The 27,471-nt window shown below is 42.1% G+C and overlaps 2 protein-coding genes across 4 annotated transcripts in view; one reads left to right on the forward strand and one right to left on the reverse strand.

The window, feature by feature from the left end:
• The window catches only part of GSAP (gamma-secretase activating protein), a 59,068-nt gene extending 51,998 nt beyond the window's left edge, over positions 1-7,070 (forward strand). For 2 of the 3 annotated variants that reach the window (XM_081957958.1, XM_081957957.1), the window contains exons 29-31: positions 4,034-4,138; positions 5,385-5,478; positions 6,688-7,070. In XM_081957958.1, coding sequence (XP_081814084.1) covers positions 4,034-4,138; positions 5,385-5,478; positions 6,688-6,779 — 291 coding nt within the window. In that variant the 3' untranslated portion in view covers positions 6,780-7,070. Of the gene's footprint in view, positions 1-4,033; positions 4,139-5,384; positions 5,479-6,687 lie in introns of those variants that run through there. The other variant, XR_014175750.1, reaches the window with a different exon arrangement.
• Positions 7,071-9,486: 2,416 nt separating this feature from the next.
• The window catches only part of CCDC146 (coiled-coil domain containing 146), a 96,568-nt gene continuing 78,583 nt past the window's right edge, over positions 9,487-27,471 (reverse strand). Inside the window, exons 14-19 of the mRNA XM_081957100.1 lie at positions 25,952-26,176; positions 23,496-23,724; positions 13,581-13,709; positions 12,086-12,223; positions 11,391-11,639; positions 9,487-9,859 (exon numbers count right to left, since the gene is read on the reverse strand). Of these exons, the coding sequence (XP_081813226.1) occupies positions 9,656-9,859; positions 11,391-11,639; positions 12,086-12,223; positions 13,581-13,709; positions 23,496-23,724; positions 25,952-26,176 (1,174 nt within the window). The 3' untranslated portion in view covers positions 9,487-9,655. The remainder of the gene's footprint in view (positions 9,860-11,390; positions 11,640-12,085; positions 12,224-13,580; positions 13,710-23,495; positions 23,725-25,951; positions 26,177-27,471) is intronic.

The raw sequence follows: 27,471 nt of genomic DNA on the forward strand, positions 1-27,471 counted from the left end.
TTTTGAAATTGCTTCCGGATTTTGTGCTTAGAAAGGGGGGAAAAAAATAATAATGAAATGTTGGTTTTGTTTTTATCAAATAGACCAGGGATCGGCAACCTTAAACACTCAAAGAGCCATTTGGACCCGTTTCCCACAGAAAAAAAAACCACCGGGAGCCACAATGGTCCTAACCGGAAGCCCCCCCGTTCAATTCTGGAGCTGACCGGAAGTTCAGTTCTCCCACCATAGAGTCTCCTCCTAGCGCGGCATCCTTTTTCCTCTACCTGTCATAACCGAAAGCCCTATCAATGGTGGAGCCGACTGGAAAACCCGCCCCTCGCCATAGAGTCTCCTCCTAGCACGCCGGGCTTTCCCCCCCCCCTTAACTGCAAGCTCTCAAAATTGTGGTTCTGAAGTGTGACAGGGAGCCGCAGCAGAGGGCTGAAAGAGCCACATGTGGCTCCAGAGCCATGGGTTGCCAACCCCTGAACTAAACAGGCTTATTGTTATAGAAAGGGCTTGTACATACCATTGTGTAAAGACAAAGTGTTGCGGTTAGCACTTCTACTGTGCTAAAGAGAGTCGGAGGTCGGTGCCTTTTTCTTTTTTTTCTCCCGCTACGCTATATCCCTTCTTTTCCCCTCCTCTTCTCTTCTTACTTTTTCATGCTTTTTTTTTCCCTTTGTATTTTATACTTTGATAAGCCCGTAGTAACCAGTGGTGAAATTCATTTTTTTTACTACCGGTTCTGTGGGCGTGGCTTGGTGGGCATGGCAGGGGAAGGATACTGCAAAATCCCCATTCCCTCCCCACTCTGGGGCCAGACAGAGGTGGTACTTGCCGGTTCTCCGAACTACTCAACATTTCCACTATTGGTTCTCCAGAACCTGCTGGATTTCACCCCGGGTTGTAACACCGAACAGTCACTAAATGAATATCTGCGGGTCGAGGACTACCTGTAATGTAATGTAATATGCTACACCGTAATAACATAACTTAATCTAACCACACCGAATCACAGAGCCTTAAAGGGAACGGCTCCGGTTAGCCGAGCTCCATTGGAAGTGGAGTTATTTTAGAAAAAATGCCCCATTTGAGAGCAACATGTTCAACATGTTGTAAGAGTTAAGAGAAGCTTGGTTCAAATATTTCTTGTTATCTTATCTTGACTTCTCTAAAGTTTAGTGAGGACTTGAAAAGTTGAGCAATTTTTCAGAAATAATTTTATTTCTATCTCCCTCCTGTCTCTCCCCCCCTCTCTTCCTCTCCCCTCCTCTCTGTCTCTCCCTCCCTCTCTCTCTTCCTCTCCCCTCCTGTCTCTCCGTCTCTGTCTCTCTCTTCCTCTCCTCCTCTCTGTCTCTCCCTCTTCCTCTCCCCTTCTCCCCCTCTCTCTCTTTCCTCTCCCTCCCCCCTGCTCTCTGTCTCCCTCCCCCCCTCTTTCTTAAATTTCTTCCAATAAGTTTCCCTGTCTATTTCAAGAAACAAGACAGCTCGAACTTTCTGACAGAAAGGCATTCTTTATTTGTTTGTATGAAAAAACACAACACAACACACACACACACACAAAGACACTTCTGTCTTATCCCTGTGTTTTCTGTTTTGGAGAAGGGAGAAAGTCAGCAAAATGTCATTTTCTTCCAGAACAGCTGTGACGCGCTGGAAGTTATTTTGAGAGCCATAGGATCAGCTCTCATCAGTCACATTTTCATTTGGATTTTGAGCCAGGATTAATATTATTTCGACATCTGTCTTTTGGGGCTGATTAAGAAACGTTTGTGTCTCGTTGGCTCGTCTGTCTGGTTTCAAGCAGGGCCATTTTACATCATGTTTTTATAGGTGGTACGGAAGAAAATTAATCGTACTCACAGTGCAAGGATGGGAGAATCTGGCATGCAGATTTAGGTGGGCAGATATTGGTGTGTAAAGTGATAACAACCCTGAAAACACTCCTAACATGGCACAGGTAGTCCTCAACTTACAACTGTTGGTTTAGTGACCCTTTGAAGTTGCAACGAGACTGAAAAAAGGGATTTATGACCATTTTTCGCATTTACAACCGTTACCGCAGTGGCATGGGCGATCAAAATTCAAGTGCTGGAAACTGACATGTACTTGTGACAGTTGTACTGTCCCAGGTCATGGGATCACTCTTTGCAACCTTCCCAGGTGACTTCCAACAAGCAAAATCGATGGGAGAAGCCAAATTCACTTAACTGCAGTTATCAATTGTGGCAAAAAGGTCATAAAGTGAGGCACAACTCACTTAGCAACTGTATGCTTAGCAGTGGAAATTTTGAGCTCCATTGTGGTCATAAATCAAGGACAACCTGTACTCTATAAGAGGAGTCCCCAACTCCCAGGCTTAAGTGAGCTGTGTCCCATTTTATGACCTTTCTTGCCGCAGTTGTTAAATTAGTAACACGGTTGTTAAGTGAATCTGGATTCTCGGTTGACTTTGCTGGTCAGAAGGTCGCAAAAGGGGATCACTGCAACCGTCATAAATACGAGCAAGTCACCAGGCGTCTGAATTTGGATCACGTGGTCTTGGGAATGCTGCAATGGTCGTAAGTGTGAAAAACGGTGGCAAATCCCTCTTTTCAGTGCTGTTGTAACTTCAACCAGTCACTAAACGAACTATTGCAAGTCAAGAACTTCCTGTACTCTACAAATCTGCTCTTTGATTTTGGACAGTAATTGAATTTCGAATGTTTAAAAAAAATGCAACGAGGAGGAGGAGCCAACGTCGCAACGGTATGGATGTGCGGTGTCGATGCTCCGAGACTGCCGCCGATACTTTTGCCACTGGGTGGTCCAATTGGACCTAAACCGTCCCGAAGAGACGGTGAACAGAAATACTTGCTGATCTTAGGGACCCCGCAAAGTCCCTGATTGATCCAAGAGAAGGTTTTCAAGCCTAACAACTAATAATGGAATGATAATGATAAGGGATACAGTTAATGATATATATATGTACTACCATAACAAAAGGAACCTGGACACAAATTGTAAACAGTGACTTGGGGGGAAAAAAGGCTTAGAAACTTTGTCCACTAATCTTTATTTAGAATATGTTATAAAGGCTTAAGGTTATTGGATGATTTTTGTAATAACTAATGAAATGCCATCAGGTGGTTGTGTTTTTAGCTATGGATTATTTTAGGCAAAAGGACACTAAAACAACTTCAGTCAAATGAGAACTATGCTATGTTGATAGTAAGACTCATTAAGAATCTTTGACATTTGATATGACTATAAGTAATGACTGTGGAAGAGATGCACGAAAGCTAATTGTAACCAACTGACACACTTTCTACAAGATGTAAGATGATGATTGTTTGTGTGTTGTTTGTTTAATAAAAATAAAAATTTCTTGAAAAGAAAAAGGGGAAAAAAATCCAATGGGTTAAACTAGTAAATCATAAAATATACTAATGTAATTCTTCCCTCGTTTACAATCCCATCAACACCTGTTGTCAGGCCTGCAGCCATCTTTTCTTTTGGATCTTTGGCCTGCCACACTTTCTATTATTCTACTATGCATTTTCTATTGTGGGAAAATGGGAGGAGGGATTGTATGGAGTTAGATGCTAGGTAGCCATAACAACATTCTTTCTAGAAAGCCAAGGTCATCCTTTGTCTCTGCACCTCTGCACATGACCAGAACTGGATGGGTGGAAGCTGCCAGCATGGCAGTGGGAGATTGGACCATGGGATGGACTTGTGGGTGTGGGGGCAGGATCTTGAACTTTCAACTGGGTGGGATAAAACTGGGAAGCTTTCCGATTCGGGTTTTCCCAGACGTGCCAACATGGCTCTCTTAATCAATTGGCACTTTGAGCAATACTTTGCCTTGGACGCTGATTTACTTTTGAGTGCTATTTGGAACCCTGACACCTGTCTTGATCATCAAAATGTTATTCACACAAGTACATGGTTTATTATGAATGAGAACATGGCTTCCCCTGTAGAATTCAATTCAATTCTCCAAGCTGCAGTTCCTATTGGAAATTGAAACATTCCCTCTCTTTCCCTTATGGTTTTGATCATGCAGGCAACTGGTGGCAAAGTTAGTCAGCTTTGGAACCATCCTTTAAGCACCAGTGCTATTGCAAGGAACTACGTCAAACTCTTGTTGCAGAAACTCCGCAGTGAACAGGTAAAATGCTTGAATACCTGTTAAGAACGTAATGAAAATGCATGTGGGCAAAGTTTCTGAAGCATTTAATGCAGCGGGAATACTGGTTTTGTTCTTACGTGTGATATGGATCAGTTGGATATTATATAGCATAATCATTTTTTAAAAAATAAATTGCTAAGTGCCTTTCAGGTTGCAACACTCAGGGGACTTATTAGAGCAGTGTTTCTCAACCTTGGCGAGTTTAAGATGAGTGGACTTCAACTCCCAGAATTCCCGCTGGCTGGGGAATTCTGGGAGTTGAAGTCCACTCATCTTAAACTCGCCAAGGTTGAGAAACACTGTATTAGAGGGATTAGAAGAGTTATTACTCAGGCCACGGTGACCTCAAAATGATGTGTGTGAATGAAGGCAAGAGAGGAGACGATGGATGGAGATGAATGAAGGAGAGAAGCAAATTAGAACTAAAGAGAAATTTCCTGACAAGTCGGAACAATTAACCAGTGGGACAACTTGCCACCAGAAGTTGTTGGTGCTCCATCACTGGAGCTTTTCAAGAAGAGATTGGACAGCCATTTGTCTGAAATGGTACGGGGTCTTCTGCTTGAGCAGGGGGGTTGGACTAGAAGACCTCCAAAGGTCCCTTCCAACTCTGCTGTTCCATATTCCATATGGGCTAGTTTGTTCCCCCACCCCTTTTTCCAGGCTCTGAAGAACAGGGAAATATTGAAGTGAAATTCTGAGAAGCAGGGCTTGAAGTGTTCACCACCTTAGCTTTTGGGGGAGTTGAAATCTCCAGTAGGTTGAATATGTTTACGGTAACAGAAAAACAGAGTTGGAAGGGACCTGGGAGGTCTTCTAGTCCAACCTCAGCTCAAGCAGGAGACCCTATACCATTTTAGACAAATGGCTATCCAGTCTCTTCTTAAAAACCTCCAGTGTTGGGGCATTCACAGCTTCTGGAGGCAAGTTCTACCACTGATTAATTGTTCTCACTGTCAGGAAATTTCTCCTTAGTTCTAAATTGCTTCTCTCCTTGATTAATTTCCACCCATGGCTTCTTGTCCTGCCCTCAGGTGCTTTGGAGACTAGTTAGACTCCCTCTTCTTTGTCACAGTCCCTCAAATATTGGAAGACTTCTATAGTCCTTCTTTCTTGTCATTAAAATAACTTTGCTTCTTTATTGTTCTAAAGTCTGAATTCCTTGAAACGTGGAGTTAAATTATAGCCATTCAATGCTGGAATGCCTTTTTTTATTTTTTTGCAGTACAATATACCATTTACGGACAGAATATCAACCCGAATTGAGTTTCTCCCACTTACCTATTTGGTGACTACCATAGTAGAGATGGAACGTCAAGGTAAGTCTATTTTCTACTGTTTTATTGTAGCTTAACAGAGTTTATCTTGGGTTTAGATTATAATCATCTTTAAAGTCTATGCTATACTGCATATAGGTCAGGGGTGTCAAACTCAAGGCCTGCGGGCCTCATCCGGCCCGCGTGACCATCTTGGAAATTGTAAGCGCCCACCCGCATCGCTTCAGCGCATTCTACCCATTGCGAAGAGGAAACATCGGGCCAGCAGTTTGGGGAGTGGTATCAAGGTGGTTGCACCCACCCAACTGGCCACGCCCACCCAGTCGGCCACACCCAGTGAGTGGCGTCAAGCTAGCCACACCCAGCCAGTCAGCCACGCCTCCCCTCCCTGGAGATCAGTCACAGTCCTGATGTGGTTCTCAATGAAATTGAGTTTGATGCTCCTGATATACCATATTTTTTGGAGTATAAGACGCTCTGAAGTATAAGACGCACCTAGCTTTTGGGGAGGAAAACAAAGCAAAAAAATCTGCTTCTGCCTCCCAGCAATTTGCCTCCTTGCAACAAACAGCAAACAGTCCAGACAATATACACTGTTTGTGGTGTTACATTTCAGACTATACTTGTACAGATGTTGTTAAAATTGATGTGCTTTCTGGAAGTATAGTTATTCCCTGCTGTTTAAAAGAAGATACAATAGCACCGGGCCTCTTCAGATCAAACATTTATTTTAAAAACTTCATTTTGTTAGAAATGAAGAAGCTGTCTAGAACAATAATAAAGCAGCCTTTAAAAAAAGTCTTTGAACATTCTATAAGCATTTATAGTTATTGACTTACCTCCTTGCAGCAAACAGCCTGATTAGCACAAGGAAAAAAAAATCTGCCTCTGCCTCCCAGCAATTTGCTCCTCCTGATCATCAGCTGTTTCAGGATGCAGGGATTACTGTAGACTATTGCAGCCTCTGCAAGCCCCAGTTTCCCCATTTGCTGCAAAGAGGTAAACTGCTGGGAGGCAGAGGCCAAAGGGTGGGGGATGCTGGGTGGGGCTACATTCAGTGTATAAGACACACCCAAATTTTCACCCTCTTTCAGGGGAAAAAAAGGTGCGTTTTATACTCCGAAAACATACGGTAGGTTAAAAAGGCAACATAATTGCAATCCGAAATTAGCCGTTTTAGTTTTACTAATGAAACCAGTGATCAACTTCCATCCCATAATATTCATATTTCTCTGCATGATCTTTTCCTAGGATGGGCAGCTTCTCTGGAAGAAACCAACATGAACGCAAGATTGGTTGAAGAGATGGCCCTGAAGCATACTACAACACTCTTAGGCCTTTAATTTATTTAACGAACTGCGACAGAATTATGAATCCATTTTGTGCCTTTCAACATAAAGAATTCCCGAGAAGACAACGGATACGAAGCTGCAATATTCCATCCGAAAGAAATATCACAACTTCTGCTTACTGCTGACTTCATTGTAATGACTGGCTTTTAAAAACGGCCAACTACTGGATGTGCAAATTGTTCTGAATGCAAAATATTTTACATTCAGATGCTTTTTTCTTTTCATTTTCAAACCTCCCCTGGAAATGGCTCGTTCCAAATATTAAAAAAAAAAAAAACTTTTTTTTTAAATTAGAAAAAAAGGGTGTTTTGGAATTCAGAAGAGAGTCTGTGCTTCAAATGTTTTGTGCCTCGTTACGATAGGCGCACTGAAATATTCCGAAATGATTTTTTTTATAATCCAATATTAAAATGAATGGGAGTCGTCTCGCTGTAACATTACAAGAATGAACTTGATCTGAATTCAACGCGGTATTTATTGTTAATAGAACAGGCCATTGAGGGGCCCCCTTCCCCCAAAAGCAATTGCGCTTCTGAGCAATTGCAAAGATAGGATTAAATAATTCAGAGCAAATGTTGGCATCAGATGTGCCGATGTTAGCGTTTAAATCCCTACCTAAACAATTGAATAATACAACGGAGCAATAAGGAGTTGGCAGCTATTATATTATGTATATATGAGATAATACAATATTTTTATATTGCAATATTGCAATTGAAAAACCGAAACTTTTCTGTAAATGGAAATAAATGTATAGATTTGGAAGTAGAGGGTTTTTTTAAAAAAAACCGGGAGCTCACGCACGTTTAGAAGCGCTGGAAACCGAAAGAGTAGTTCCCCAGTGCGCATGCGTTCTCCCGGAAGCTGAGCTTCCAGTTTCTGATGTGCGTATGCATGCTGGTCACCTGATATTCCCATTTCCTGGTGCGTATGCTCATGCAAAGACCAGCACCGGAACCCGGAAGAGCAATGGGCAACAACTGGCGTGCCCGGAGAGATGGCTCTGCGTGCCATAGGGTCGCCAGGCTTAGCGTTTAAGATCCCACCCCCCTTTTTAATGTGGCTTTAACTTACATTGCGGCTGCCATCTTGATGTTTTGATGCTCTTGCAGTGAGAGTTAAACTGCTACTTTAGCAAATTCATTTCAACATTTCTGCTGTACGGGTAGTCCTTGAGTTATGACCACCATCGAGCTCACAATTTCTGTTGCTGAGTGAGACATTGAAGTGAATATCCCCCATTTTACCACCTTTCTTGCCGCAATTGTTAAGTGAATCCCTGCAGTTGTTAAATTCACCACACAGTTGTTAAGTGAATTAACCCTGTCCAGTTGTGTCTAACTCTACTGATTTATCTCTGTTTCTTAGCCGAGGGAGGCCAGCATTGTCCAAAGATGCTTCCATGGCCATGTGGCCGGTATAACTATATACCAAAGTGCATGGAAAACTATTACCTTCCCATTGAAGTGGTACCTATTTATTTACTCGCATTTTCATACCTTCGAACTGCTAGATGGGCAGGAGCTGGAGCAAGGAACAGGAACTCACCCTGTCCTGCATGCTCAGGTCTCAAACCCAGGCTGTCAGCTCTCCAGCTGACCAGCTCAGCGTCTTTAATCTTTTGACTTCCAATGTTCTTACGTCTCTTTTCCTGTTTAAATGTTAACATTTCTCTAACCGCTGGGGAATGAAGTTTCCATCCTTAATACGAATATTAAGATTTATGAAGTGTTTAATGCACAGCCTCACTCTGCTTTGAGATGTTTACTTACGCCCTGAAAGAGTCTCCTACTCTTTGTCGGTAACAAGAATCTGAAAATTAACCCATGTTTATAAATGAGTATATGTGTCATTCCCCCGTCAGAGCCTAAATCTGCAGAGGAAAATGGAGTTGACAGAGATTGAAGATGCAGCTTTGTTGGCTTCAGAGGAAAATGGGGAGGAACAGGCCCAGTCAAGCCAGGCCTTTCAGGATTGGGATGGCTTGTAGGCAGGGAGGAAGGGGGGACAGGACGACAAGAGGCTAAGCAGTGAACATGAGAGACAGAACTTAGGCAATGAGCAAGGACCACCTCCTCCTGATCCAAGAGCATGGAGAGTAGAGAGAAGGCAAGAACAGCACAGACTGACGACTTCACAAGGCACACCTGGGGACTGAGACTGTGAGGAGGGGCATTTGTCAGGAACAAACACTGGATTCATGGAGTGTTGAGTGCCGACGTTTAAACTTTCCTGGATTCCTTGCATTCTTTCTAGCTTTTTGGATTAATTGCCTTGCTCCTTTGCTTCCAACTTGCCCTGCTTTCTTGCTTTGCAGCCATTGTGCTCCCATTGTGGACTATTTTCAGCCAAAGGCTGCTGGAAGTGTGTAGATGTGTGTGTGTCTGTGTCTGTGTGTGTATGTGATCACTTTGCTCTGGACTTGCCAGAAACATGGGAGCATTTGGGGAAATTTGGAGCAATAAAGGGGCGCTTTGACCTGCCAGCTGCCTGGGTTACCTCTGTGCCATGTCCCGGGTCATCACAGTATGGAAGGTTAAAATCATAACACAGTTTGGATGACTTTACAATAGCTAAGGCTTCCAAATATTGTGTAAAATGTTTTCATTCCACATGTAGTAATGATGACGGTATTTGCCACACCCTTAAGAAACTGCAGACATTTTTAGATATATAGATATATATATATTTTCCCCAACATTTATTTCATTACAAATTTCCGGAAGTTTCAAGAAGGCAAAATCATTCCTTGAGCTACTAAGACATACATTTTTAGGCCCGCCCCTTATCATCCCGGGAACTTCTTTTAATCGAATGAAAAAATAGACCATTTCTCAGAGTGAGAACTTCAACAGACCTTGTGCCCCTCAGATTTCTATCGGTCTCACAATTGGCTTCCTGATGTGCCTCATGTTCGCACTGGGCTCGCTCGGTTTGAACGGCGCCAGTGCTCCGTAAGGCCTCGGTAGCGGGAGAACATTTTCGTCATCGGGAATGTAGGCGTTGGGGCGCTGCTCCGCCGTAGTGTGGATGGCCGTTGGCAGGGCAGCCTGTTCTTCTTCCAGGGCCTGCTGGAAGAATATTAGGTCTCAGTCAGTAGTGGGATTCAAAAAACTTACTGCCGGTTCTGTGGGCGTGGCTTTGTGGGCATGGCAGGGGAAGGATACTGCAAAATCCCCACTCCCTCGCCACCCCACTCACCTGCTTTCCAGCTCCTTTCTCCTCTTCAGGACAACAAAAGAAGATCAGCTGGTAGGCTTTTCCTTCTATTATCTTCCGTATTCTATTCTACTCTACTTCCATATTCTATTCTATTCTACTTTCTATTTTCTATCCTATTTTCTATTCTGTTCTGTTCCATTCCATTTTCCATTCCATTTCCTATTCCATTCCATTTTCTATTCCATTTTCTATACCATTTCCTATTCCATTCCATTTCCTCTTCCATTTTCCTATTCCATTTTCTATTCCATTCCATTTTCTATTCCATTTTCTATTCCATTCCATTTTCCATTCCCTTCCATTCCATTTCCTCTTCCATTTTCCTATTCCATTTTCTATTCCATTCCATTTTCTATTCCATTTTCTATTCCATTCCATTTTCCATTCCCTTCCATTCCATTTCCTCTTCCATTTTCCTATTCCATTTTCTATTCCATTCCATTTTCTATTCCATTTTCTATTCCATTCCATTTTCCATTCCCTTCCATTCCATTTCCTCTTCCATTTTCCTATTCCATTTTCTATTCCATTCCATTTTCTATTCCATTTTCTATTCCATTCCATTTTCCATTCCCTTCCATTCCATTTCCTCTTCCATTTTCCTATTCCATTTTCTATTCCATTCCATTTTCTATTCCATTTTCTATTCCATTCCATTTTCCATTCCCTTCCATTCCATTTCCTATTCCATTTTCCATTTTCCATTCCATTTTCTATTCCATTTTCCATTCCATTTTCTATTCCATTTCCTATTCCATTCCATTTTCCATTCCCTTCCATTCCATTTCCTATTCCATTTTCCATTCCATTTCCCATTCCATTTTCCATTCCATTTCCTATTCCATTCCATTTTCTATTCCATTTCCTATTCCATTCCATTTCCTCTTCCATTTCCTATTCCATTTCCTATTCCATTCCATTTTCCATTCCCTTCCCTTCCACTTCCTAATCCATTTTCCATTCCATTTTCTCTTCCATTTTCCATTCCATTTCCTATTCCATTTCCGATTCCATTTTCTATTCCATTCCATTTTCCATTCCCTTCCCTTCCTATTCCATTTTCCTATTCCATTTTCCTATTCCATTCCATTTTCCATTCCATTTCCTCTTCCATTCCACTTTCTATTCCATTCCATTTTCCATTCCCTTCCATTTCCTATTCCATTTCCTATTCCATTCCATTTTCCATTCCCTTCCATTTCCTGTTCCATTTTCCATTCCCTTCCACTCCATTTCCTATTCCATTTTCCATTCCACTTTCTCTTCCATTTTCCCTTCCATTCCATTTCCGATTCCACTTTCTCTTCCATTCCATTTTCCATTCCACTTTCTCTTCCATTCCCTTTTCCCTTACCTCCCCATGCTTGTTGAGAGACTTACTTTTTCTCGGGCTTCGCTTGCCAGCTCGTGCATTTTTTCGTCTCGCAGCACCCGCAGCCAGTCCTGCTCGATTTCTTTTGGAGGAGGAAGCCCTTTCGCCAGTCGGGAGACGACACACAGGATGATCTGCTCTTTGTCCCGCATCTCCTGCTGCAGCTTAATGGCGAAGGCCTGGTGCATGGACAGCTCCGCAATGAGAGCCATGATCTTCTGCGTCGTGGTCTTTATTTTCTCCTGCAGCTGGTTCATCTGGAAGGAATCATAGCAACAAAGAACATGGAATCAGATGGGCTGGAAGGAACCTCAGAGGTCTTCTAGTCCAACCCCACCACCCTCTGGAGACCTTATATCACCCCAGTCAAAGGGTTGTCCAGTGAGTGTTGCGGCAGCCTAGAGGTGAAGCTTTCGCCTCACAATCAGGAGGCTGTGAGTTCGATCCTAGGCAGAGGCAGATATTTCTCTCTCTGGGCACAATGAGAATATATCTGCCGAACAAAACTCAGCACTGGCAACAGGAAGGGCATCTGGCCATTAAAAACGGCAGTGATTTGCTTAACCACTGTGGCAAGACAAGTCATAAAATGGGACAAATCTCACTAATGCCTCACATAAATTTTGGGCTCGATTGTGGTCGTAAGTCGAGGACCGCCTATATAGATAACGGTTGTCATCAAACCGAATTGTAATCGTCCTACCTTTTTAGCCAGGATTAATGTCTCCTCCTTGCCATTTTCTGCCTTGACGCTGATTTTCTCCGTCATTCGGGAAACTTGCTCATAAATAAATTCCTTTTCCAGCAGTCTTTCCTCTTTCCGAGTCAGATGAATTTCCAACTGTAGAAAAAGCAAACATATAAAAGCAGATAAATTCTATTTTCTAGTCTAGTCTAGTTAGTCTGTATAAAAGCAGATAAATACTTATTCGATTCTATTCTATTCTCTATTCTATTACTCTGTTCTATTTTCTATTCTGTATAACAGCAGATAAATACGAATTCTATTCTTGTTTTTTCTTATTCTTTTTCATGCTCTCTATAAAAGCAGATATACGAATTCTATTCTGTATAACAGCAGATAAATACAAATTCTATTATTTTTTCTTATTCTTTTTTATGCTCTCTATAAAAGCAGATAAATACGAATTCTATTCTGTATAACAGCAGATAAATACAAATTCTATTATTTTTTCTTATTCTTTTTTATGCTCTCTATAAAAGCAGATAAATACGAATTCTATTCTGTATAACAGCAGATAAATATGAATTCTATTATTTTTTCTTATTCTTTTTTATGCTCTCTATAAAAGCAGATAAATACGAATTCTATTCTGTATAACAGCAGATAAATATGAATTCTATTCTATTCTATTCTACATTCTATTCTATTCTGTATAACAGCAGATAAATGCGAATTCTTATTTTTTCTTATTCTTTTTTATGCTGTGTATAAAAACAGATAAATACTAATTCCTATTCTATCCTATTCTGTACAACAGCAGATAAATACGAATTCTTATTTTTTCTTATTCTTTTTTATGCTCTGTACAAAAGCAGATAAATACTAATTCTATTCTATTCTATTCTGTATAAAAGCAGATAAATACTAATTCTATTTTCTATTCTATCCCATCCCCATCCCCATTCCCCTACATAATTGCGAAGAAGCCTGACTTTTAGCCATGTTCCAATCACGACCGCCTTCTGGTTTCGCAATAGCATACCGCTAACCAAAGATCCAATTTTGGGGATATCCTAATTTCCTCTGGAAAATGGAATGGCAGTTGAGGAGCCTGCAGTGATGGGGGGGGAGGGGACTGCCGAGGGCCCACCCTTTGGCCCTCTGATTTACCCGTCCATGCTGGGATTATGCGTGGGAAAAGTGGGAGATGTGGAGGAGCCCCATCATTTTGGTCCTTGGGGGGGGGAGGTGTCTCCGAACGTGGTGGCTTTTCTTGCAGACGTTTCGTGACCAAACTAGGTAACGTCATCCATGCTAGCTGATGTCGTAGGAGGACGCGAATATCCAGTGGGAAGATACGGCATGGGAATATTGTTTTTTTGGGAAGGATTTTTGTGGGTTTTATGCATTTGTCAAGGTTTCTCCCCACCCCCTTTTTTTTTAAAAAAAATCCACTTAATATGGAAACAGGGTTATTTGCCAGAAGGGTTTTTTCTGGCAGGATGGACATTACCTCTTCTATCTTTTTGAAGAGCTCTTGTATGGAGGGGTCCTTCCCAGGCAACGCTCGTACTCTGTTTTCTCGATCCGGGTCTGTAAACAGCTTCTCCAGGCTTTTAATTCTGTCTTTGCACTGGGAAAACTGTTTTAAGAAAAAGATCAACAAATGGATCCAAAGCAGCAGTTTGGTAAAGGAGCAGTTGTATTCATCATCATTACAAAATCCTAGAAAAATTAAAGATTCTCTTTCACAGACTAACTGGACCTAACTCTTTCTTTTTCTTTCCTTCTCTCGTTCTCTGTCTGTTTCTCCCTTTTTCTTCCTTTTCTTTCCTCTATTTCTCTTTCTCCCTTTCTCTCTTTATTTTCTATCACTTTATTTCTTTCCTTTCTCTTTCTCACTTTCTCTTTCTTTTCTTTTTCTCTCCTTTTTCTTATTCTTTCATTTTTTTTCTTTCTCCCTTTTTCTTTATTCCTTTCTTTCTCCCTTTCTCTGCCTTTCTTTCTTTCTCTTTTTTCTTTCTCCCACTTTTTCTCTTTCTTTCTGTTTCTCCCTTTTTCTTTCTCTCCTCTCTCTCTTTCTTGCTTTCTCTTTCTTGCTTTCTCTTTGTTTTCTTTCTTTCTTTCTCCCCTTCTCTCTCTTTTCTTTCTCTCTCTTGCTCTTTTGCTTCCTTTCTCCCTTTTTCTTTCTTTGTTTCATTTTCTTTCTCGTTCTCTCTCTTTCTCTTCCTTTCTTTTTCTTTCTCCTCCCTTTCTCTGCTTTTATTTCTTTTTTCTCTTTATTTTCTTTCTCCCTCTCCCTCTTTCTTTCTCTCTCACTTCCTGTTTCTCCCTTTTTTCTTTCTCTCCTTTCTCTCTTTCTTGCTTTTTCGTTCTCCCTTTTATTTTCTTTTTCTTTCTTTCTTTCTTTTCCCCCTTTTTCTGTTTTCTTTCTCTCTTGCTTGCTCTCTCACTCCCTTTCTCCCTTTTTCTCTTTCATTTTCTCCCTTTTTCTCTTTCTCCCTTTCTCTTTCTCTTTATTTTCTTTTTCTCCCTTTCTCTGCCTTTCTTTCTTTTTCTTTCTTTCCTCTTTTTCTCTCTTTCTTTCTCTCTGTTTCTCCCCTTTTCTTTCTTTCTTTATTTTGTTTCCTTTCTTTCTTTCTTTCTTTCTTTCTTTCTTTCTTTCTTTCTTTCTCTCCTTTTCTCTCTTTTTTCATTTTCCTTCTCCCTTTCTCTCTTTTTCTTCCTTTCTCTGTCTTTCTTTCTTTCTCTTTATTCTCTCTCTCTCTCTCTCTCTCTTTCTGGGTTTTTTTTTTTTTTGCACAACAAATTCTAAGAAAACAGGCCGCAGCCACAAAAAACAGCATTTCCTCAAAAGAATCAGCAGGTGATTCATTCTCTGAAGCTACAACTTCTCTTTTTTTTCTCTTGCAAAGTTACACCATTCTCTTGCTTCCTGTTCTCAGCAGTTCACTTGCATCACAACAGGAAAAAGGTGTAAAGTCCCCCCCCCCCGCCCCCCACAAAACAATTAGAACCTCAGCAAAATTGCTTAAAAGAGAAGGAGAGATCGAATGTGGGAAAATAAGGTTTTTTTTAAAAAAAGATGTCCCTTCCCGAGAACATTTTGTTTGAAAAAAATTGGCTGGACAGCCACATTTCAGGAAAATGACCACTGTTTGTGATGATTCGCAACCGACAAATGGGACACTTCATGCTACAAAATGCAAAGGGTTAAGTGGGGGAAAAGTGCATGTACCTCCAAATAACAGGATGTGGTTATCGTTTCGGCAAACACTTAAATGTACGGCAGGACGGCAATATAGAATGTTTACACATACTGTCACTGGTCCCTGCCATCCTGTACGTTATATCCAGAGCACATTTATGAAACGACTCAGTAAAAACTCACTGACAAAGTCTATGGCGATCCTCAGTCATCCAGGTTCCGGTTGTCCCAAAGGTGCTTTTTTTTGAGAGGCAACTGGCCTTTCTGGTTTTTCTTTGAAGTCGTTTCGCCTCTCATCCAAGAAGCTTCTTCAGCTCTGACTGGATGGTTGGGAATGGAAGGATTGATATTCCTTGCTGGTCATTTGCATCCTTTTAGAGAATCGTTGAGGCCACCTGGAAGTTTACCTGTGTCCCCACAGGTAAGTGGTGCAAATGGGTGATGAGTGGTGCAAATGGGTGTGGAGCCTTCTGGGAACTGCTGAAAGGACTGAGTCGTAGACTGGAGATAGATCTCCAGTCCACAACATAGTCCTTTCAATCGTTCCAAGGTGGCTCCACGGGCATTTGCAAAAGAAAATCAGAGTCCGAGGCAAAGGATTCCATAAAATTCCAATTTATTAAGAGAGCCATGTTGGCACATCTGGGAAAAGCCGAATCTGAAAGCTTCCCGGTTTTCCCCACTCAGTTGAAAGTTCAAGATCCTGCCCCACACACCCACAAGTCCATCACATGGTCCAATCTTCCTCTGCCACGCTGGCATTTCCACCCATCCAGTTCCGGCCAGGTGTAGAGACAAAGGATGACCTTGGCTTTCTAGAAAGAATGTTGTTATGGCTACATATCACTCAACTCCGTACAATCCCCCCTCTTATTTTCCCACAGTAGAAAATGCATAATAGAATAATAGAAAGTGTGGCAGGCCTAAAGTCCAAAAAAAGGAAAAGATTGCAGGCCTGACAGGAGGTCCTTTCTCAACTTTCAAAGAAGCCTTTAAAATCCATATTGCTTAAAAGCTTTTAACTGCTGTTAATTTCAAACAGTGCGCTTTCCTTGCCTTTAAAAATGCCGGGTTAAGGTCTCCATTTCAAAATGCACTGCAAACAGTTTCAGTATATCAAGCAAGTTTAGTGGGTAAATAAAAACACAGCTACGGGGTGTACTAAAAGTCATAGGCCAATTGAAGTACGTTTTGTTCACATCTTTTGCCAGAGAAAACGTTAAATGTTCAAAGGTTACGCAGCCAATAAATAAGGAACGTGTTTAGAAGATGGTAACCAAAGCAAAGGTTTAATGTGCTTCATAAATTGTCAATGGAGCTTAACGTTTGGCTGATTAAAACAAACAAACAAGCAGAGTGGTGGCTTTGTGCTTTAGTTTAGTTTGTCCTTTTTTTTTACTATTAAAACATAAGTCTAAAGTAAAAACTCAATATGGGAATGAATAAAAGAAAATGCCATAAGGGGAAAAATTGCTGTTTGCTGATAAGATCAAAAGCAAGCATGCATTTTCAGAAAGAAAGGGATGGCCCTACAGGAAGGCAGCTCACAATATTTTGTTGGGAGAAACGTCCTTCTGGGTTCAGTTCCAAGTGGGGAAAAAGAGACTGGGAACATGGAGGCTGCTTGGAAAGATGGTTTAATGGTGGACAGGATCCCATGGCTTGAGCTGCTGAACAGAAAAGGGGGATCAGATGCTTCCAGATGTTGGGTGAAGAAGAAAAAAGGGAGAGAGAGATGCTGAAAGTCCCTGGTTTTATGCCCTCTCTGGCCTTTGATCTTGAGCTTGTATTCTGATTGGTGGTCAGACTCCCATCGAACTATGCAGGGGCAACTCTGTAGGCTGTGCTTTGAGTCCAAGTTTGGTTGAGCATTGCTTCTTCCCAGGTGCCCTGTGTTGAGTAAAGGGCTAATACTATCATGCCTTAATCCCATCACCCTGGAACTGAAGGGGGGGAGATCTTTGTTATGTAGAGCAGACCGGCTCAGGCCTTTTAATGGCCCATTGACAAAGATTGGGGCTGTTAGGAGTGACTTTGTTTCCTACCTAAAAACATGTTTCTCCATTTCTTATCCAGGGAAGTATAATATTCTGCCTTTTTAATATTTCCTAGGATATTTCATTCTTCTAGGAGAAGGGTGGGTGCTAACTTCCTACACGTTCTTGTGTCGTTTAGTGGTAAGATCTGACAACAGAATAACAGAATTGGAAGGGACCTTGGAGGTCTTCTAGTCCAACCCGTTGCTCAAGCGGGAGAATTTATACGGTTCCAGACAAGTGTTTGCCCAATCTCTTTTTAAAAACCTCTCGTGATGGAGCACTCATACCTTCTGGAGGCAAATTATTCTACTGTTCCACAATTGTTCTCACTGTTAGGAAGTTTCCCCTTAGTTCTAGATTGCTTCTCTCCTTGTTTAGTTTCCACCCATTGCTTCTTGTCCTGCCCTCAGGTGCTTTGGAGAATAGTTTGACTCCCTCTTCTTTGTGGCAACCCCTGAGATATTGGAAGACTGCCATCATGTCTCCCCTAGTCCTTCTTTTCACTAGACTAGACCTATCCAATTCTTCGTATGTTTTAGCCTCCAGTCCCCTAATCCTCTTTGTTACTCTTCTCTGCACTCTTTCTAGAGCAGGGGCATCGAATTCGTTTTCATTGAGGGCTGCATCAAGGTTTGACCTTTGGGTGGGTGGGTGTAGTGAGCGTGGCTTGGGTGGGTGTGGCCAGCTCGATGTCACTCGTGTCCGGGGCGCCTTTGGTGGTCCGAGCGCGCTGCCAGCAAAAACGGGCTCCCAAACTCCGTTTCCAGCTGCAACAGCCTCCTGCAACCCTCTGCCAGGGAAAATGGAGTCCAGGAGGGCCGCACACAGCCCTCACAAGCTCCGTTTTCAGCTGTGATGGCCTCCCGCAACCCTCTGCCAGGGAAAACGGAGTCCAGGAGGGCCGCACACAGCCCTTGCAAGCTCCGTTTTCAGCTGTTATGGCCTCACGCAACCCTCTGCCAGGGAAAACTGCCAGAGGAATCGCTGGCAGAGGCACTGCGGGCCGGTCCTTCACTGTTTCCAGGGCAGCTCCCCTGGCCGGATCTAAGCACCTTGCGGGCAGGATCCGGTCCCCAGGCCTTGAGTTTGACACCCATGTTCTAGAGTCTCAACATCTTTTTTACATTGTGGTGACCAAAACTGAATGCAGTATTCCCAGTGTGGCCTTGCCAAGGCCTTATAAAGTGGTATTAACACTTCACGCGATCTTGATTCTATAATGCAGCCTAGAGCTGTGTTGGTGTTTTTTTTGGCAGCTGCTGCAGCATACGGCTGTCTCATATTTAAGTGATGGTCCAGTAGGATTGTCCACATTCAAGCCATTCTTGACTATTTAAAGCGAGGCTTACATTCGAAACAAAATTTGTCTTCCGTAGAATTTGTTTGGTGAACCTGACCCATTGTTTGACAGCAATAGGAGTTGAAAGTACATTTAGGTTTTATATTAGAATGGTTTCTACACAACGGATCATAACACAGGACAACTTGGTGCGTGTGTGGTTTTTCTTAAATGAAAGCTCAAATAAGGAACTTAAAAGAGTTCCTCTTCTGAACAGAAACGGACCCTGCTTTATGATTCACGCAGAAAAGATTCATCCACCCCAAATGCAGAGCTTTCTTCTCTTGCTGAAAGGACAACCTCCAAAAGCCTGCTCAAAACATTAGCTTCTCCAGAGCAGCAGTCTGTGGGGCACGAAGATCTACTTCTAGAGGAGAAATCCGCAAATGCACCACGTACAGGCAGAAGCAATGGCCGGCCACAAAAAACTCCTAACATAATCTATTGAGGCCTCTGTCTAGACAAGAGTGAACATTAAATGCAGGGGTTTCCAACATCGGCCCCCAGCCAGCCACGGCTGGCTGACTGGGGAATTTGGGGAGTTGAAGTCCCCAAGTCTTAAAAGTGTGCAAGTTTGGACATCCCTGATTTAATGGTTATAGCCTGATCAAGACAAGATTTACCGTTTGGTCCATTTTTCATTTTTGCAGCTCGGATTTTCAGCTTTTTGAGTAACAGGTCAGTTTCTTGATCACAGAACATAGGATAATAGAGTTGGAAGGGACTTTGGGACTACTTTAGTCCATCCCCTGCTCAAGCAAAAACCACTTTTGGGTGGTTTTGGATATTTTATGGGCCATTTTCAGTCCGGTTTTTGGGGTACTTTCAGGCAGCTTTTGGGGCCATTTTGGGGGGCGATTTCCTGGGCTGTTTTCATGCCATTTTCTGGAGCTCCGGTGCCCACGAAGACCAGTTGGCCGGCGCACATCTGCGCAGCAGAAGCCAGAAGAGCAGCGGGTGAAGGCACACTTGCCCACAGAGAGGGCTCATGCCACAGGTTTGCCATCACAGCTCTGTACCATTCTGGACAAATGGCTGCCCAGTCTCTTGAAAAATCTCCAGTTGATGGAGCACCCACAACTTCTGCAGGGAAACTATGAAAAGTCTGTAGAGATTCTCCGTCATCCACGTCACAGTTGCCCCAAAGGTGCTTTTTCAGGAGGCAACTAGACTTCCTTCCTTCCTTTCTTTTTTTTGAAGGTGTTTCGCTTCTCAGCTCTGACAGGAATATAAATCCTTCCATTCTCCACTATTCTGTCAGAGCTGAAGAAGCTTCTTGGATGAGAAGCGAAACCTCTTCCAAAAATAAAAAAAACAACCCAAGGAAGTCAAGTTGCCTCCTGAAAAAAGCACCTTTGGGACAATCCTTTTCATAGATTCATCATTCTCCCTGTCAGGAAATGTCTCCTCAGTTCTAGGTTGCTTCTCTCCTTGATTAGTTTCCATCCATTGTTTCTTGTCCTGCCTTCAGGGGCTTTGGAGATCAGGCCGAGCCTTTCCTCTCTGTGACAGCCCCTCAATGACTGGAAGACTGCTATCATGTCACCCCGATTTCTTCTCTTCGTTAGACTAGACCAGAGATGGCGAAACTTTTCGACACCGAGTGGCCAAACTGGAATGCGCATGCATGCATTTGCCTGCGCGTGCCAGCCAGCTGGTCTTTGAGTTTCCGGCACGCACATGCACGCTGGCCAGCTGGTTTTTGCATGCGCGCAAGCACTGGAAAGCACTGGAAACCCACGCACATGCTTTGTTTTGGGACCATTTTTTGGCTGTTTTCCAGGCTGTTTTCCAGGCTGTTTTTGAGGCCGTTTTCCAGCACTCTGGCACCTGCAAAGATCAGCTGGCCAGAAACCAGAAGAGCAGCTGGCGACGGCACATGTGCCCATAGTGCATGCCACAGGTTTGCCCTTACAGGACCAGACATACCTAGTCATGCTGATGTTTATCACACGATTTAGCCTCCAGACTCCTCCTTTTTAAAAATGCCTTAATAAATTTGACCTGGCAATGGGGAAGGGAAGTTGAGAGGCCGGCCGGCTGGCTGAGATAGTGCCAGTCAGCTCAACTGTCTCCTTTACCCACTTCCTTCCTGCTCAGTGTGTGTCTTCTGCCTCCCCACCAGGCAGGCACCTTGGAAACTAGCCAGTCCGGTAGCGGCACGTTCTCCTATTGCTTTCAATAGGACTGTATTGCCTTCAACGGGGCTACCGTCCCTGCCCTGCAGAAATCCAGGCAACCCTTCGATCACTTGGGTTCGGGAAGTTCATATATGATCAACCTAATTTCTACGCTCAAGCCCGGTTGGGAGACGCTGAGGGAGGAAACAGAAGCAAAACAGATCAAAGGAAGTAAGCAAAAATTGAGTTAGCTGGAGGATGGAGATGGGCAGGCGGCAATTTTTTAAAAATCTAGACCGTCTGACCTCGTTATGGAAGTGTCCCAACCTACCATTCAGCCAATTTAAATATCTTAACAGATTCTAACAGAGTTGGAAGGGGCCTTGTAGGTCATCTAGTCCAACCCACACCCAAGCAGGAGATCCTACACTAGTGATGGCGAACATTTTTGGCACCATTTTTGGCCTGGAAAAACAGCCTCACAACAGCCTGAAAACGTTTTCTGGTGCTCCGATGCTGGAAACCAGAACAGCAGCTGGCGACGGCGCAGGGCTCGGTGTGTCACCCCTGGTACAGGTGCCATAGGTTTCCCATCACAGCCCTACACCATTTCTGACAGATGTCAGTCCAGTCTCTTCTTGAACGCCTCCAGTGATGAAGCTCCCACAACTTCTGGAGGCAACTTCTGTTCCATGGATTGATTGTTTTCACTGTCAGAACATTTCTCCTTCTTTCCAGGTTGAATCTCTCCTTGATCAGTTTCCATCCGTTATTCCTTCTCTGGCCTTCAGGTCCTTTGGAAAATAGCTTGACCCCCCTCTCCTCTCTGTGGCAGCCCCTCAAATATTGGAAGACTGCTCTCATGTCTCCCCTGGTCCTTCTTTTCACTAGACTAGCCATGACAGTTCATTGTTTGTTTTAGTCCCCGGTCCCCTAATCATTCTGGTTGCTCTTTTCTGCACTTTTTCTGGAGTCTCGACATCTTTTTTACATCGTGGTGACCAAAACTGGATGCAGTACTCTAGGTGTGCTCTTACTAAGGCTTCAAAGTGTAGTATTAGTACCTAACTTGATCTTGATTGTATCCCTCTGTTAATGCAATTTAGGATTGCATTGGCTTTTTTGGCTGCTGCTGCACACTGCTGGCTCATATTTAACTGGTTGTCGACTAAAACTCCAAGATCCCTCCAAGCAACCCGTCAAATATTGGAAGACTGCTATCATGTCTCCGCTGGCCCTTCTCTTCACTTAGACTAGCCAGATGTTTATGAACTCTGTATCATAACCATCCTAAAATACTAGCGTTGTCCACATATTTGGCCAGCTTACTGCTTAGACCTTAAACCAAGATAATTTATGAACAAGTTAAAAAAACCGTTCCGACAGAATTGAGAAACTCTTAAACAGAGGTGTCAAGTTGGATTTCATTGAGGGCCGGATCAGCATTGTTCTCCACAGCGGTGTTCTCCACAAGCTAACGGGTGAAGTGGGGAGCAGGAAGGAGGGAAATGGGACAGACACCTCCTACAGCACCCCGCCAGCCAAAACGGGGCATGGGGGTGTCACAGGCACCTCGTTTTTGCCCTCCCTGGCCTCCAGGAGCACTATGATGGCCAAAAACAAGCGCACACAACCCGTTTTCAGCCTCCCTGGCTTCTAGCAACACTCTGCCAGCCAAAAATGGGCCGCCCGGAGGCCTCACCGGCAGAGTGCTGCTGGAGGCTGGGGAGGCTGAAAACGGACCCAGGAGGGGCCGTGTGTGGCTCGTTTTAGCCGGCAGAGGCACTTGCAGACTGATGCTTTGATATTTCCAGGCCGGCCCCATAGACCAGATTTAAACATCTCCTACTCTAAAAGAAGCCTAAGAAGATGGCTTCAAAAGAGAAGTATGATTGGTTGGTATAAAGCAGTGGTGGGTTCCTATTGGTTCGGACCAATTCGGCCAAACCTGTAGTGGTTTTGCGGTGTGGGTCACTGGAACCGGCAACGACCCAGGTCTGCCACGCCCCCGAACCAGTTCTCCTACGGCAGCGCCATTTTGATTTTCCATTCTGAATAATTTTCATTGCACAAATTGAATGTTTTTTTTCATTCTTTAACATTTTGCGCATACGCAGACCTATTTATGTGCAAAAAGTGTGCCCGCACCGAACCGGCTGTAATGTTGGCAGCAACCCACCCCTGATATAAAGTCCCCGTTTCTCCAGAAATGACTGTCACTGCGTTAATTGGTTTGCTAGCTGTGCTGAAGATTTACGACGCATGCTCCAGTTCTTATCTGCAAGTGATTTAGTGCGCCTGCTCATACACATTCCAACTTATTTTCCCTTCTGATCTTCCGTTCGCCTGCTGAAGGAGGTGGGCAACATAGCTCTTGCCAAAATGTAAGATTTAGATAGTAAGATTTGCATTTTATTTTATCTTATATTAAAGTTGCTCATTAGAATATGTTTTCGGGTTTTATTTTCTGCTTATTCGGAAATATGCTGCTTGGAAAGCCGACGATCCACACCTCATTAGCTCAGGATGGAACTCCCTCCTTCACAATGACGAGGCAGGAAGGAGGCCAGGTTCATTCTGAACGCTAACTCTGCCGAGGTTTATGAGAAGCTCAACCAGCAAGAAGCTTCCCATCCAGTTATTGGAGAGAGAAATTTTAGCTTATCGTCTTAACATTTAAAGCAAAAGTCCCACGTGGGAAAATGCCTCTTCGCTTGCATACCTGAATTTGGAGGACCACCAAATCAGCATCAAGGGACCTCTTGGTGGGCAACATTTTGACAGACAATTCAATCTGCCTCTTTTTCTCGATCATCTTCAGTTTGAGATAGCGTATCTTCTCATCCATCACATTGATCTCGATGTCGCCGTTTCGGCTCATCATTTCCTGAATGTTTATTTTTTCGTAAAAAATGCAGACTTCTTCTTCCCGCTCAATAAGCTGAACGCCACTGTAATGAAGGAAGGACGGTAAAAGTACATTATAAAAGTTCTGATTCGCTGTGAGCTTCACGTCAAGCGGAATACAGGCAGTCCTCGACTTACAGCCGTTCATTTAGTGACTGTTCAAAAGTTACAATGGCTCTCAAAAAAGCGTTTTCACAGTTACAACCTTTGCAGCATTCCCCACAGTCGCATGAGATCAAAATTGAAATGCTTGGCAACTGACTCATATTTATGACGGTTGCCGCGTCGCAGAGTCATGTGATCGCCTTTTGCGATCTTCTAACAAGCCAAATCAATGGGGAAGTCAGATTCACTTAACAGCCAGATTACTAATTTAACAGCTGCAGTGATTCGCTTAACAACTGTGGCAAGAAATGTCATTAAAATGGGGCAAAACTCACTTAACAAATGTCTCACTTAACGACCGAAATTGGGGGCTCAATTTTGGTCATAATTGAAGGACTATCTGGATTAACGGTACATTTATTGTCAGTAAAATTGAAAATATTTTAATTAAAAGGTGTTATTTTCTCTTTCTTTACATTTTGTATATTCAAGAATAATTTCTGGGCGTCGGCTAGAATATCAAGTGTATTTTGGGAGTCGAAATAATTAAAAACAGCATGAGTAATATTTTTGGTTCTTCATTAGTTTTTTGTTCAATCTCTGAACAAATTGTTCATTAAAATATAATTCCCTATTGCTTAGAAATCAATTCCTATCTTTAAGAAGAGTCACAGAAGTGACTACTTCAAATACACCTAAAAGCACATTCTTTATTAGTCTTTTAAAGGCAAATTATTAAAAGCAAATGTCTGCCTCTCAAATAATAAAGACGGGATAAAACTCTAATGAATAAATCAAATAAATCATTCAGTATTATTGCCACGGAGTTATGCAGATTGTATTATAGTGCAATCACACACCATCCACAAATGATTTCAACGGTGCACTCTTACAAATGCTTATTTGGAAATTAACCCATCTATATTCATCTTCAAAACTGAATCAAATTAACAAAGGACAAGAATGATACTTATTAAGCTACATTTTCTGTACAGGTGGTCCTCAATTAATAAGAGTTTATTTAGGGACTATTTGAAGTTACAACGGCACTGAAACAAAGCGACTTATAACCATTTTCCACACTTACGACCGTTGTACCATCCCCGTGATCACATGATGAGACAGTTGGCAACTGACTCATATTTATGACGGCCGCAGTGTCTCGTGGGGATGTGTTCCCCTTTTACAACCTTCTCACAAGTCACCGGATTCACTTAGCAGCCATGTTTCTAATGTACAGTAACACCTGCAGTGATTCAGTGGCAGGAAAGGTCGTAAACTTGGGGCAAAGCTCACTTAAGAAACGTCTCGCTTAACACAGAAATGTTGTGGTCGTTAGTTGAGGACGACCTGCCTTAACATTACATTTATTGCCAGTAAAATCAAAGATGCTTTAATTAAAAGGTATTGCTTTCTCTCCCTTTACATTTTGTATATTCAAGAATAATTTCAGGGTATCAGCTAAAACTGCGATGGCGAACCTAAGGCTCACGTGCCAGAGGTGGCATGCAGAGTCAACTCTATGGGCATGGGCACCATCGCCAGCTGCTCTTCTGGTTTCTGGTGAGCACATGGACGCTGGCTGCTGGTCTTTGCGGGTACCGGAGTGCTGGAAAACAGCCTGAAAATGGCCCCAAAAATGGCCTAAAAACGGCCTGAAAATGGCCTTTAAAAAAAGCCTGAAAATGGCCCCAAAACAGCCTGAGATGGCCCAAAAGTGGCTTGAAAGGCTGAAAATGGCCCAAAACGGCTATGGAAATGATTTTAAAAATGCCCTGAAAATAGCCTCAAAACAGCCTGAAAATGGCCTGAAAAACAGGCTGAAAATGGCCCAAAACGGCCATGGAAACAATTAAAAAACGGCCCAGAAAACGGCCCAGAATACGGCCTGAAAATGGCCAAAAGCCAGGCATGCGCATGCCGGCCAGCTGGTCTTCGCATTTCTGGCGCTCTGGCGCACACAAGCACGGACCTTCCGGTTTGGACACTCAGTGCTGAAAAGGTTCACCATCATTGGGCTAAGATATCAACCCGATTTTGGGAATCAAAATAATTAAACACAGAACGGCTGCTATTTTTTTGTTCTCCGTTTTTGTTCCATCTCCAAACAAATGGACTCCCGGTATAACTCTGCCAACGAAGGCATTCAAGGGCCCGTCTCCGTACCTTTCATTTCGCCGTTGGACAGCCTTCTCGTATGTCTTACGCAACTGGACCATTTCCTCCTCGATCCGGGTGAGCGTGTTGGTCAGCCGTTCGACATCCATCAGCTGCTGCTCCCGTTTCTCCTTCATGTCCTGGACGGTCTGATAAACCTTGCAGACATCACTCTGAATGCTGTCCTTGATCGCAACGTTGTTGGAATACTTCATCTGATATTTCTGCAGTTTTCTAAAGGAAGGGAAAACATAAAAGAGGCGCGGTGGCACTGCAGTGGTTAGAATGCAGTACTGCAGGCTAATTCTGCTGACTGCCGGTTGCCTGCAGTCTAATTTCTAATGTTGGATTTTCCCCCTTACCTGAGGGAGCCCCCTCGTGGAGTACTGTGAAGTCATTACCATGGCAACTCCACTGAGCTATAGAGTAGAAGATATTTTACTGCAGTACAGTAGAAGCCATTTTAAGGCACAAGAGGCTGTATCTTAACAGAACACACACCCCGAAGGGTGTTAGGGGTGTCTTATTATATATATAATAATAATATAATAGTATAGTATAATATAGTATAAATATAAATAATAATATAAATATAAATAATAATGTAAATAAATATAAATAATATAAATAATAATATAAATAATAATATAAATATAAATAATATAAATATAAATATAAATATAAATATAAATATAAATATAAATATAAATATAAATATAAATATAAATATAAATATAAATATAAATATAAATATAAATATAAATATAAATAATAATATAAATATAAATATAAATATAAATATAAATATAAATATAAATATAAATATAAATATAAATATAAATATAAATATAAATATAAATATAAATATAAATAATAATGTAAATAATAATGTAAATAATAATGTAAATAAATATAAATAATATAAATAATAATGTAAATAAATAATAAATATAAATATAAATATAAATATAAATATAAATATAAATATAAATATAAATATAAATATAAATATAAATACAAATACAAATACAAATACAAATACAAATACAAATACAAATACAAATATAAATAATATAAATATAAATATAATTTAAATTTAAATTTAAATATAATATATATATATAACAACCGGTTAACTAATTTCCCAACTGCAGTGATTCGCTTAATAACTGTGGCAAGAAAAGTCACAGAATGGTCCAAAACTCGCTTAACAAATGTCTCACTTAGGAACAAAAGTACTGGGCTCAATTGTGGTCGTAAGTCGAGGACTACCTGTGGTTCTTTGGCAAGGAAGAAGAAGCCGAAATCCTTTCCTGAAGGACAGTTAAAAGGTCATGCAAACTAAAAAGAATTCCTCAGCAATTTCCCTGAAACATAAGAGAACTTGTCCTGCCCCTTGCGTTGCCAATAAATCTTTTTCTTCGGAAAAAAGGCGGATAAGAAATGTCACTTTTTCACTGGAAATAAAGAATTTATAGCAAGCAGAACTTGACCTGTGGGGAAAATCAAGAGTACAACTGAAACTTTGA

Source organism: Natrix helvetica (assembly GCF_964273705.1).
Source record: "Natrix helvetica genome assembly, chromosome: 6".
Taxonomy (NCBI): domain Eukaryota; kingdom Metazoa; phylum Chordata; class Lepidosauria; order Squamata; family Natricidae; genus Natrix; species Natrix helvetica.